Below are 14,227 nucleotides of genomic sequence, written 5' to 3' on the forward strand. Positions count from 1 at the left end.
GACCGGAGAAGAAGCAAAAGAAGGAAACTGACCGGGCAGCGCTAGTAGCTCGTTGTGCTGGTCGCGGTGGCGTGGTTGTCGCGGTGGACGGTGGCGGCGGCAGACGGTGGTTCTTCGTCCTCTCTCCTCTGCTTCGCTGCTTCTTCTTCCTCTTTTTCTGTTTTTTTTTTCAGTGTTTCTTCTTCTCCCCGCTTCTGTCTGCTACTTCTCCTTTCTTCTTTTATTTCTAATGGTGGCTGCTGTTGTTGGCGGAGCGATGATGGTTCTTCTCTGCGGTGGCTGGCAATGTCTGCTGCTGTTTTTTTTGTCTGTGCAGAGGTGCCGGCTCCTTCTTCAAGGGTGTTGCAGCAGGGGGAGGAAGATGGTTAGAGGTTAACGGTGGCACTGCTAGCGGCTGCTGACCAGTGGAATTGTTGTGGCGGTGGAGAGGAAGGAACAACGGTGGTGCCCAAGGGATGAGGAACGATTCTTCTCCTTCTCTGTGTAGAGACCGCAGTCTCTGTTTCTCTGTATTTTTCTTCCTCTCACTTCCCTGTCTCTTTTTCTATTTTTGGACGATGATGGTGCTGTCGGGGGTGACTGGGAGGAACGGTGGAGGCGATGGTGGCAGCTATGCGAACCGCAACCAGTGGTTCTTCCTCTCCTCTCCTCTGTTCGGTTTTTCTGTTCTCTGTTTTCAAATGTTCTCCGTCTTTTCTCTTTTCAAAACCATCCCCCCCCCCAGTTTTGTTTTTCAACTACTCAAAACAACCAGCCCTCGTTTTCTTTTCTCCTCCTCTCATTTCCCCCTCCTCCACCCTTGTTGTTGGTTCCTCCTCTGGTATTTATAAGCAGAGGAGGAGAGGATCACCTTACCCCTGCCATGGCGTAGGGTAAGGTGGGTGATGGGAGCTGCTGGCAGGGCATGGTTTCCGTCTCATTTTTCTTCCATAATACTTGCAGGGTATGGTTGTGTGGGTATGGGTCATGCGGGTTTTTTGGACAAGTGGGGTGGAAAGAAGGAAAAAACGATATAAAATCTTCTTCCTCGCTGCCTCTGCATGTGCAGCGAAGAAGGAGAACGGTGCCGTTCAAAACGGCACTGTTTCAGTTTTTTTTTTTTTTTTTTTTTTTTTTTTTTTTTTTTTTTTTTTAAGAAAAGAAATGTAATTTGGGAAGAACCCAAAAATGGATTATGACAATAGTAAAGACTAGTTAGGTGGCCCGCGCTACACCGCGGATTAATTTTTTTGACATTAAAAAAATAAAAAAAAAAGCTAAGATTAAAGAGCATTTGGTCTATTTATAAAGCTAGACCAAGAGTCCTTAGCCTGGCTGCAACGTTTGACCCAAGAGTAATATTTATAATATTAATTATAATACCAATAGTAATATTTATTATACAAATAATAATATTTTAAATATTAATAATAATATTAAACTTGTCTGACCCAAGTTTTTATAGTTTTTTATCCCTTGAAATCAAATTTATGGTTTTTTTTTATAGTAATAATAATTTTAAAAACTTTATTAATGATAATGATAACAATAAGAATAATACTAATGATTATAAACTTGATTTTGAAGCCCCAACCAGAATTAAGTTTTTGGGGTCTGGCTCTCCTAATAATAATGATATTAAAATAATAATATTAGTAATAATATTAAACTTATCCGACCTAATTTCTTATAGTTTTTAATCATTTCAAATTAAAATTATGGTTTTTCTTCAATGATAATAATATATTTTTTAAATTTAATCATAATAAAAATAATAAACCATATTAAGAATAAGAATAACACTAATAATCATAATAATAATAATAAGAATAGAAACAACGACGACAACGACGACAACAACAACAAGAACAATAATTTTTTATTTTACCCTTCAAATCAAATGTATGCTCTCTTTTTTTCAATAGTAATAATATTTTTTTTTCAAATTTATTAATAATATAAATAATAATGACAATAATAATATTTGTAATAATAATATTAAACATGTTTGACCCAAGTTCTTATAGTTTTTAATTTTATCCTTCAAATCAAATCATGGTTATTTTTTAGTATTAATAATATTTTTTCAAATTTATTAATTATTATAATAGCAATATTCATTATAATAATATTCATTAATAATATATTTTAATATTAATAATAATATTAAACTTGCATGATCCAAGTTTAACATAAAATGGGCTAAAAAAAGGAGACCAAAATGCTTCACTTTGTATTGAAAAGCAAGAATTTAGTTGGGTTTAGCTGCGACGCTAGACCCATGAACTTTTAGAAGTGGATCTAGCTGCAAGGCCGTATTATGAAAGTGTGATAACTAAATAAAAAAATTTAATATTAAAGAATAAAATTAAACAAAAATAATAATTGAAAAGGGAAAAAAAAAAAAAACAAAAACAAAGCAAGGCTCTATTCCAATAAATAATGCTTTGCGAAGAGGGGTGAAGTAAAATCCCCTCATGAGCTTTTTATCACGAATAATCTAATGAAAAATAAACAAAACAAATCATGAATTTTAATTCTCAATCAAATCAATATTAAAAGATAAACCTGGAAGAAAAAAACTAATTAAGAAAAAGGAAAAAATCTAAATCAACTAGGTTAACCCACCAAACTTAGGATTCGTGTCATGAAAGTATGATAATTAAATAGAAAAAAAATTAATATTAACAAAATTAATTGAAAAATAATAATAATAATAAATAAAAAAAAAACAATCTATAACTAAAAGGCATTAGCTTTTCACTATGAATTATATAGTAGAATTCATAATGAAAGGCTGAATTCTTTTAGTTATAGATAATGTTGATACAAAAAATTTCTAACTAAATACAAAATATACTAAAATATCTGGAAAAGAAACAATGTGGTGTACCCTGTTACTTTTGATCCAGTTGCATTCCTCGGTGTACAGTTGCAGAGGATTTTTTTTCATTTTAGTTCTTGAAGTTTTTTTTTTTTTTTTAATTTTATCATTTTATCTTACATTAACATAGTTTTATATGTTGAGATTTCTGTCAATTTATATTCCTTCACATATACAAAGTGTTGATATTTACTTTGATAATAAATTAAAAATTGATTTTGCAAAATAGAACTTTATTGGTGGTTATAAAGAGAAATTAAAAGAAAGTGACCAACCTAAAAAACATTCCATTTGAATATAGACACAGAAAACTTTAATTTTCTTCCTAAAATTTTAGTTTATTTATTATTTGATCATTGTTATTTTAAAATTTTACATTTTAATCTCAAATTTTATTTTTTTTACGTTCCAACCCTTAGATGTTGATATATAAGAGAGAAAGGTTTGTTTTCACATTTCTACCATCAAAAAATTGATGTTAATAGAAGAAAAGCTCAATAGAGATGGTGTTGTTACTCTTTAACAATGAAAAAAAAGTAGGTCAAAATCTTTAAGGTTTTTTTTTTATTCATTTAATTTTTGGTTTTTTAGAGAGATTAAAGATTGTATTATAGTTAAAAATAAATTTATTAATATCTCTAAGATTTTTTTTAGAAGTATTAATACAAAAACAAGTTAAAAACATTTAACTCGAAACCTAATTTTCAATCATCAACTAACTTGAAAATAATTGAAAAGTCTGACATAACAAGCAACTCATCTTCTGTTTGGAAAAAACATTGGACCAATGAAATAATTTTATTTTTTTATTGTAAATAATTCTACAATCCTAGAAAAGCTTTGTCCACCTATCAGAATTTCTCTAGGTGATTTATTACCAGACACCATAAGTATTAGTTAAATATTCTATATTCATAACATGATGAGTTTTTTTAGGTTAATTAAAATTATTCTGAGTTAATATGATATGTTATTGGAATTCTAGCCCTGTTTATTTTTATATTTTAAAAATATTTTTTATAAAAAATTAAAAATTTTAATTTTTTCTTTAGTTTAAATTAATATTTGTTTTTTTAGTATTTTTAGATCATTTTAATGCATTGATTTTAAAAATAATTTTTAAAAGATAAAAAATTATATTTTGATATATTTCTAAATGAAAAGTACTTTGAAAAGTAACTGTAACCACACTTTCAAACAAACTAGAAGAAATTATGTTTTTTTAGATGTTTCATTCTTATTTTTCTAAAAAAAATAAAAAAAATACTTATAATGCTTTTGTTTCTCTTTTTGTATTTTTTTTTTAAATGATTCAATCCGCGTCACAACAAAGATCAAGAGTCTAGTTGTATTTTATAAGAAACATGTTTCACCAGACAAAAACGGGATCATAGCGTGTCAGTTTGTAAAGTGTAATCCACAAGGTAAAAATTACTCAATGAAAACTAAACTCCAATACTTTATATTTTTTTCATTCTTGGTGTCATAGCATGTCAATTTGCAAAGGGGTCATAACTCAATTGCTACAACAATCTATTAATATAGAAGAATATAAATATGTCATTACTAAAACAAAACCGCATATTTTGTGACATTTCATTTATTTTTTTTGAATGAATCATTTTTAATCTTATTTATTTTAATTGCCAAATTTATATTTTGTTTATTTAAAGGGGGTGTTTGAGAGTGCTTTTATTTTTGTTTTTTGGTGCTTTTTAAAAATGCTTTTGACTTTAAAAAATAGCTAATTGATATTTTTTTTAGTATGTTTTTCAATGATTTTTACATGCTAATGTCAAAAATTAAAAAAATAATAAAAACAAAAAGTTCATTATAAAAAAAATCATTCGCCTCAATCTCAAACTATTACATAGGTATTTATGTGTTCATGCTTGATAAAACCTAGCAGCAAAGTCGACACTAATAAAAAAAAAAAAAAAGATAAATTAGCTTCCACCAGATCATTCTTTTGTAATCTGTTCATCATCATGTGTTTTCTTTTAAGGAAAAGATTGATCACCATGCATGGCCGTACTTCAAATAAGTGAACAAATTATTAAATAAGTCAAACAACTATTCATTTCATCTCAAATCAATTTTTAATTGTAAATTTATATTTATTTATTTAAGGGCATGTTTGAAAGTGCTTTTATTTTTGTTTGTTGGTGCTTTTTAAAAATGCTTTTGACTTTAAAAAATAGCTAATTTATATTTTTTTAGTATGTTTTTCAATAATTTTTACATGCTAATGTTAAAAATTAAAAAAATAATAAAAACAAAAAGTTCATTATAAAAAAAAAATCATTCGCCTCAATCTCAAACTATTACATAGGTATTTATGTGTTCATGCTTAATAAAACCTAGCAGCAAAGTGGACACTAATAAAAAAAAAGAAAAAAAAAAGAGGAAGGCAAATTAGCTTCCTCCAGATCATTCTTTTTTAATCTGTTCATCATCATGTGTTTTCTTTTATGGAAAAGATTGATCACCATCCATGGCCGTACTTCAAATAAGTCAACAAAATTATTAAATAAGTCAAAAAACCATTCATTTCATCTCAAATCAATTGATCAGCCCATAAATCAATAAGTTATTTTCTGGAATTGTGTTAATAGTTGGTTTTTAAAATAATTTTTATTTTTAAATGTATTTAAATATTTTATTTAAAAAAATTATTTATAATATCATTACATTAAAATAATACAAAATTATTAAATAATTTTTTTTAAAATTAAAAATTAAGAAAAATTAACACAAAAACAAACACACTTTTATATGACGCAACATGCAACTCGTCCGCCGTCTGTTTAGAAAAAAAAGCTTAACAAATGAAATAATTTTGTAAGTTAGAATATTTAGTACAATCATAAAAAAATCTTTATCCACATATCAGACTTTTCTTGGCGCGATAAATTAGGAAATGATGCCAAATTTCGTAAACTAAGGTAATAACCCTAGTAGTAGTTTAATTAGCCTACTACAAATGACAATAATGCTTATTCGTTAGTGTGGTTGTAGTTGTTTTTCAAATATTTTTTTGTGTTAAAATACATGCTAATTATATATATTTTTTATTTTTTAAAAAATCATTTTTAACATTAGCACATCAAAATGATTTAAAAACACTAAAAACATATTAATTTAAAGTTAATAAAAAATAAAACAATTTCAAAATTTTTAAAAGTACTTTTGAAACGCAAAAACAAATAGACCAAGACGTGTATTGTTGTTAGATAATTAGAGTTGTGTGGTTGCTTTCGCGTTTAAAGCAATCACAGCCAAACAATTGTTAAGTAAAGTTAAAAACACAAATTATTTTTGATGGGGCCCAGTGTATTTCACATTTCAAACACAGGTTTTATCAAAGCAATTCTCGACTGCTTTCTACTTTGCACTATTTATTTTTTTAAGTAAACAGTTTTTTTTCCCGAGAAACCAGTGCAATGAATTATAAATTCACTTGCACTGTTCACGTTAATATGAACAATAAATTCATTCACACTGTTCACCTTTAAAAAATATTGTTCACGTTAATGTGAACAATATTTTTTTCTTCGACAAACCAATGCAGTAAATTATAAATTCACTTGCACTGTCATGTGAACATTATTCTTTTTTACCCGAAAAACTAGTGTAGAGCAAATTAAATTCAATCACACTGTAATCTCAATTTTATTCATGATAATATTTTATCTAATTTTATTGCACGCTCGAAAAATCATGAAAACTGTAGTTCTTGTCGAATGAATTTTGTACGTAATTGAATTGTATATAGTTTAATGAAACAATAAAAAATATTTTACATAAAGTATTATTTATTTCATGATGTGATAGGAGTAGTTAAATATATAATATTTAAATTTAAAACCATTAATATATATATATATATATATATATATATATAGTTATTTTATTGCCTCAATTTAAAAAAACATTCTTAACCAAACAGATTAAACTATTTTTTTGTTCAAATTTAATTTTAACCATAGTTTTAACCATACTTATATAAATACCAAATCAACCTCAACCAAAAGTACTTTTTATAAAACAACTTTTTTTCAAACCACACCCACAAAAGCTACTACAATACCAAACACAAGTATGCAGGAGCTAGGATGCGAGTGCGATACAATTAATTTTAATGTTAAAACAAATCTCAGATTTATTTTTTTTTCAATGTAAAAAAAATAATTAAACATTACTAACATGTTTTTTATTAGAAATTTTTTTAATCATAAAATCAAAATATAATAAATATTAGATAGTATTTTTTTTTAATTATAAAAATGATGATATATTGGATCAAATTCTTTTTAATATAAAAAATCAAGGTATTGCTAATGTGATTTCTAGCTAAAATAAAAATTATAATCATGAACTCAAAATATAATTCATATTAGATGATATCTTTTTAAATATTGAGACAACGAATAGTAGATGATATTTTTTAAAAAAACTATTTAAATGACTACAAATTAAACTGACTTGGATAAACACGTGTTAACCTGTCAAATCCGTGATTTGAGTCGTGAGATCGTAATAACCAATGAAAAACTAATTAAAATAAATTATGAAGCTTAATTAAGAGTTAATCCAATGTTGAAAGATGAAATTAAAAAAAAAATACAATTTAAAAAAAAACCACTCTAGTCGATGTGAGTTAACTTTCCAAACTCGTTGCTCATATCATGAGATTATGATAGCCCTATATAAAATAATTACAAAAAGACATGAAGCATAATTTCACCAATCACATGTTAAAGGATAAGATTGCAAGAAAAAATAATAAAAAAAGATTAGGTTATTGAAAAATAAAATTAAAAACTATATAAAAAAAGGGGCAAAAGCAAAGCTTTGTTCTAGTGAGGAAAAAATAAAATAAAAATTCCAAAGTGTGGGCATAGGCTTTTTTTTATTATTATTATTATTAAGATGAGATGCTTGTTTTTTTTAAAAAAAAATTCGCGACAAGTCGCCTATAGTGATAATTGACCTGCATTATTTGATCCGTCGGATGATTGAAATTCAGGATAAGTTTTTGGGCCCTAAAAACCTAATTTTCAACTCTTTCGGCTTAAAAACACCTTTAAATATAATATGATCCTTGAAAGAGCACTTAACAACCTCAAAACACCCCAAAATCACTCTAAAAATAAAACCAATCAAATAAAAAAACAAATGGATCTCAATCTACTCTAAAAAACAAGGAGATGCCATCTTCATTGAACTATTATAAAGAAGAAAAATTCATTAACACAAAGATCACTTTTATTTTTATGTATGGAATGTAACTAATTGATAACTTTCTCTTCGCTATTTTCTAGCAATTTTTTTTTCCTTTTCTTAAACCTAAGGACTAAAAAATAAATAAAATAAATTTTTGAATCACAATCAAAATTTTAGGACTTTGAGATCGGTCATGCATTTTTTTTTCATGCTTTACATTACAGTCCTCTCTTTAAATATTATCTTTCTACAATAATTTAAAATTTTATAAGATGAAATTAGTTCAGAGAAGAATTCAATAAAAAAAATATGGAAGTAAAATTAAAAAAAAAATGAAAAAATGAAAAGAAAAGAAAATGAAGAGATCGCGATTCATGAACAATGAAGCTCCTTTCAGCTATTAGTATAGAGTTAGTTCCAATGCCTAAACGTAACACTCATAATATACACCAATCATTTATAATTATTTGGGATCCACAATCACCACTTATTATTATTCAACATATTAATTTGTATGAAATTCTAGTATAATTCATTTGTTCATAAATCCTTTAACAGGGCTTAATTGAGAGGAGTTTTTTTTACGTTTATACATGGATAGGAATGCATTGTTGCAACAAAAATACAATATTAAATAATATTCTAAAACGCATGGGGAAAGTAATTCTAAAACGTAAGGGGAAAGCACTCTAGCTTTCCCCGTATCTTCTATGCATAAGTGATTGAAAGTTTTTTTTTTTTTTTTTAATGCCTTTCACTTTACTCATTATTAATATATTATTATTATTATTATTATTATTATTATTATTATTATTATTATTATTATTTAACTTTCTTCTTCTTCTTTTTGTTTTTAATTTTTTTTAATGAATTTTTTTGTTTGATTTAGTTTGTTAATGTTAATTTTTTTATTTAGTTATCAGACTTTCATGATATAGATCTCGGGTTTGATGAGTTAACCTGGTTTAACGAGTTAACCCGGATTTTTTTTTTTTCGTTTAGTTTAGTTTGTTAATGTTAAATTTCTTTCTATTTAATTATTAGATTTTCATGACACGTATCTTGGGTTTGACGAGTTAACTTGGTTTGATGGGTTAACCCAGTTAATTCTAATTAAACCTGTCAAAATTTTTTTTTTTCTATTTAGTTATCCAACTTTCATGACACAAATCTCAGGTTTGACAGATTAACCTGATTTGAAGGGTTAACTCAGTTAATTTAGATTTTTTTTCTTCATTAGTTTTTTTTTTTTTTTTTTTTTTCTGTTGGTCTTTTTTCTTTGTTTTTTTTTGTTTTAATTAATCTATTTCATTATCATTTTTTTTTTTACACGACCTTACAGTCAGACCTACATCCAAGGCTATTGAGTCTGGTATTGTAGCTAAATCCACTTAAACTTGGGTCATGCAAGTTTAATATTATTATTAATATTATAAATATTACTTTTAGGTCAGGCGTTGCAGCCAAACTCAAGACTTTTTGGTATAGTTTTACAGAAATGCCTAATATTTTTAAATTTTATTTTTTATATATATTTTTTATGCAAAAAAAAAATTATGATCCGCAGCCCGAGTCATGTACCTAGTCTATTTGCAATGTATGTAGCTCATCAAACTTCTACCTTGGGAACGCTAAAAGCTGAAGAACAGCTATTTTATTTATTCCATACATATCGTTTCACACGGGCAGTCATGAACGCTTCAATTCTGGTAGAAACTGGTAATGCATACTCCAATTTCTGCAAAACGCAATTTTAAGCAGTAATCTACTTGAAGAACTCCATGACCCAAAAATGACAAACAAAGGTTTCAAATTTGATGCCACGGAATCCAGCTGCAGTGGCCAGGGCCATGAATTCATCTTCAGTCCGTTCTTTCCCTCCTGGGTTTTGAGACATCATCATCATTACATCAAGTTGCGAGATCGCTTTCGCAGCGGGGCTTGTCTTGGCCGTGATCGGAAGAACTGATTCCATAACAATTACCTTCCCATCCTCTGGAATAGCTTTGTAGCAGTTCTTCAACAACTTCAAGCAGTGATCATCACTCCAATTATGGAGTATCCACTATAAGATTATATATCCATTAGTCGTTATTAGTGATTTTGGTGTCTAAAATTGAGCAAGTAGATTATATATATGCTGTCAGAATTTTGGTACCTTTAGGAAAATGGCATCTCCTTTGGGAACACTTTCAAACATATCTCCTCCCACGTGCTCCACACCTGCATGAGAAACCAGTTCCCACTTTCATTGTCTAGTCTTTAATTTCCTTGTCCTATAAAGCCTGTGATTCTCTGCAAACTTCTCTTCTTTTCTTTTGGGTTCACTGAGAACATTTTTATGGTAAAGTATATGTGTGGCCTGTCATGTTTTAGATTGTGGCACCTGAAATTTCAGATTTTGATCGTACGAGGTTTGAAGTTTCAGGCAGATTCATTAATGAATACGGAGCATGTTATCATGTTTTCCTAAATTCTCTCAATTTGTCAATTTAATTTCCCCACATTGTTTGATTAACCTTAATCAATGACGGAAACATAAGCACGTATCAGCGGAACCAGAGAGAATAAAATGTAACAATTACCATAAATTAAACGTAAGGAGAGGAGGAACAAAACATACCAGGATAGGCCGGCGCATGCTCTATAACATGTGGCAAGTCGAAATTGATACCCTTGATTTGGGGATATTTTGAGGTTACTGCCTTCAAAGTGTGTCCCAAGCCACCACCAATATCAACCAGCTGTTTCAGGTTCTTGAAACCATCGTATTTCTCAAGCATATGTCCATTTACAATAGTGGTTTGGTTGTACATTGCTGTGTTGAATACCTGATTGAACCTAGGGTCCAAGCCAGGGTACTCAAAGGCTTGTACTCCATGGACTCTGACAAACGCAACTCCTCCTTCAAGAACTGCATCTTTTAGTTGAGACCTAGCAGGAAACGGATAAACATTGAGATTAGCTAGCGGCCCTTGTCAACAAAATAGAGAGAGATATGGGAGAGAAATGATGATAAGAGGTACAATGTTTACTAATATTATTATAGTAAATTGAAGCAAGCAAAAATTAAATAGAAAAAATGTGACAATAGATAGGGAGTGACAAACCAGCCCTGTAAGATGACGTTTTCTTGAATCATGGCCATGAAGGGGGCCAAAGAAACACCATTTTGGTTGCGCACAAAGTACTTGGACACAGGAGCAAGACTGTAGAACCTCTCCGAGCCATCGACAAAACAACAAAGCACTTGGTGGCTAGCCAAGAGCCTTAGAATACGGTCCAGCATCTTTGGTGTATCGGGGTTATCTGTTGGCAACTTGGCTGCGATATTTGCAGCAGAGAGTTTGACATCTGGACCTGCTTTGGCTATGATCTCAAAGATGCCAAGCTGAATCGCCGTGTGTAGAGTCATGGGTAGCACTGAGCTCAAAGCTAGTTGCATGGCATATCCAAAGTTTTCATCTTTTGCTTCATCAACTTGACTCGCGTGATTTTCTATAGAAGATGCCATAATGCTTTTTGAGGATGTTGATCAATTTTAGATAGAAGAAACCGGATGGGTTTATGAATATTCGGCTTCAAAAGTATTTATAATGGAAGAGTGGATGAAATAGTTGACAATGGAGTAATCTTTTTACTCTAGGTGAAAAAAAACTGAAAAATGAATTTAATCCAGAATACCAAAAAAAAATTAACATAAAAACAAATATATTCTTGTAAACTACAACAAATAAATAAAAGAAGATGTCGTAAGAAAATAGTCAACAAATAAAAAACAATCGAGAGGGAAATTAAGAAGTGATGGTAAAAAAGGGCCCTTAGTCCTTACTTTTCTTGACCATGACAACTAAAGCACTGAGATTGTTATCTATTTTTGACAGTGTGGTAGTGGTTGCTTTTCAAATAACTTTTCATGCTGAAATGTATGCTAATGATATTTTTTTCATTTAAAAAAAATTATTTTTGACATCAGCACATCAAAACGATCCAAAACATATAAACCATATTAAATTTTAGAAAAAATTTAAAAAAATTGAATTTTTTGGGAATGCGGTTTCAACCGCATTCCCAAACGGTTTATCATGGTAGGCTTTGTATTTTCATAAACAGACAACATAGGTGATGCAGACGAGTTAAATCAGTGAGGAGAGCTTCTTTGAAAACAAAGATTCACTCTCGAGTTCTTCCGGTTTGATTCAGGTGGCCAGCAAGCTGGTTCACACTCCCATCAACTCAAGTCAAGCCTACCTTGCAGCAAAAATCACTACCAGAAATTCATTTAATAAAAACAGATGTACCAACAGAATATTTTTATCGGTAATTTGAGGTTGAAATTACCGACAATAATTTTTCTGTTCATAATTCAGTCGGTAACTACTGATGGACAGTGTACGTCAATAGTTACTGACTAAATTACGGACAGAAAGTTTAGAATTAAAAAAAAAAAGACGGTTTGCTGACGTGGAGGTTTTGGCGGGTGATTTTTACCGACAGAATCATTGGCGGATTCAAAACGGCAACCCCATATAATGACGTGACTGGTTCACCGTTTAAAATGCCGATGAAATCATCGAGGGATTCAGAATGACAAATTCGTACAGTGACATGTCGATTTTTCCTTTAGAATAGCTGACGAATTATTTCGTCGGTGAAACCGTCAGAAAAACTTAATATATGCCCTCTCTCCCGACCCTCTCCTCCCTTATTTCTCCTTCTTCTTCCTAATCCCAACTCTTCCCATTTGCAAACAACCAGCCACCCACCTCCCCCCCAAACAAAAATCTCCCTCATCTCGGCACAACAATTTATATTTCTTGAAGTTTTGTGGTCACAACATCCGTGTTTTGATTTACCGATGAATTTTATCAATTTTTGTAAGGAATTCTATCTTTTTAAATTTTAACATTTAAATATCATTTTTTTTTAGTATATGTATTTTGTTAGTAGATGTACATGTTTTATTGTTATTTCTCAAACAAACTTGTAGTATATGAATGTATAACTTTATACCTGTTATGGTTTGTTTTAGATTTTGTAAGATTGTATTTGTTTCTAAATTGTTAAAACTTTATGGAATTACCGAATTACATGTATTATTTTGAAATAATTAATAGCTTGCTTAATAGGTTCGTTTTAAGTTCTATCAATGGTATTCTGGAGTGGTAATTTTCATATATATATATAGACGATGATAATGAATATTTAATATTTATAAGAAGTTGTGATTGGTTTGTTGGATAATCTCGAGGTAAAGTAATATTTTTGCAAGTTTATTTACCTAACTTAGTTAATTAATACATGATGTCATCATAATTTTTTAGAGGTTCAGTATAAGTTATGAATGATCGTTGATGGATGTTCATCAATTTTAGATAGAAGAAACTGGATGGGTTTATGAATATTCGGCCTCAAAAGTATTTATAATGGAAGAGTGGATGAAATAGTTGACAATGGAGTAATCTTTGTATTAGAGGTGGAAAAAAAAAACTAAAAAATTGATTTAATCAAGAATACCGAAAAACAATTGACACAAAAACAAATATATTCTTGTAAACTACAACAAATAAATAAAAGAAGATGCCGTAAGAAAATAGTAAACAAATAAATAACAGTGGAGAGGGAAATTAAGAAGTGATGGTAAAGAAGGGCCCTTAGTCCTTACTTTTCTTGGCCATGACAACTAAAGCACTGAGATTGACATCCACTCTTCATGGTGGGCTCTGCTTTTTCATAAACAGACAACATAAGTACTGCAGACGAGTTAAATCAGTGAGGAGAGCTTCTTTGAAAACGAAGATTCACTCTCGAGTTCTTCCAAGTCTCACTCACGTGGCCAGCAAGCTGGTTCACCCTCCCATCAATTCCACTAAATTTATTTAATATAAAAATATATATACTGACAAAATATTTTAATCGGTAATTTAATATTAAAATTATCAACAGCAAAAAATATACTATAAACTTTTAGACAATGTCAATTTTTTTTTCTCACTTTCGCAACTCTGCTTTTAAAAAGTAACTCAGTAAGTTATACATTCCACCAAGCATTCTTTTTTTAATCTGCTCATCATCATTTCTTTTCTTTTATGAAAAAGATTGCTCACCATCCATGGCCGTACTCCAAATTAGTTAAAC

General features: G+C 29.5%; 1 protein-coding gene across 1 annotated transcript; it reads right to left on the reverse strand.

Annotated features, from left to right (window-relative positions):
* Window positions 1-9,711: 9,711 nt before the first annotated feature.
* LOC118063471 (cathecol O-methyltransferase 1-like) lies at window positions 9,712-11,647 on the reverse strand. Its single transcript, XM_035077516.2, has 4 exons — window positions 11,200-11,647; window positions 10,713-11,023; window positions 10,248-10,312; window positions 9,712-10,154 (listed from the first exon to the last, which is right to left on the reverse strand). The coding sequence occupies exons 1-4, from the start codon at window positions 11,601-11,603 to the stop codon at window positions 9,855-9,857; spliced, it is 1,080 nt and encodes a 359-aa protein (XP_034933407.1). The 5' UTR covers window positions 11,604-11,647; the 3' UTR covers window positions 9,712-9,854.
* Window positions 11,648-14,227: the final 2,580 nt, after the last annotated feature.

This window comes from Populus alba, chromosome 2 (assembly GCF_005239225.2).
Source record: "Populus alba chromosome 2, ASM523922v2, whole genome shotgun sequence".
Classification (NCBI taxonomy): Eukaryota; Viridiplantae; Streptophyta; class Magnoliopsida; order Malpighiales; family Salicaceae; genus Populus; species Populus alba.

Bases quoted from the DNA above. Each gene is read 5' to 3' on its own strand.
- LOC118063471 (XM_035077516.2), bottom strand. From the start codon at position 11,603: ATGGCATCTTCTATAGAAAATCACGCGAGTCAAGTTGATGAAGCAAAA. The intron at 11,024-11,199 runs GTTTGTCACTCC...GTTTCCTGCTAG, and splicing joins AACGTCATCTTACAGGGCTG to GTCTCAACTAAAAGATGCAG. The intron at 10,155-10,247 runs GTACCAAAATTC...ATAATCTTATAG, and splicing joins GAGATGCCATTTTCCTAAAG to TGGATACTCCATAATTGGAG.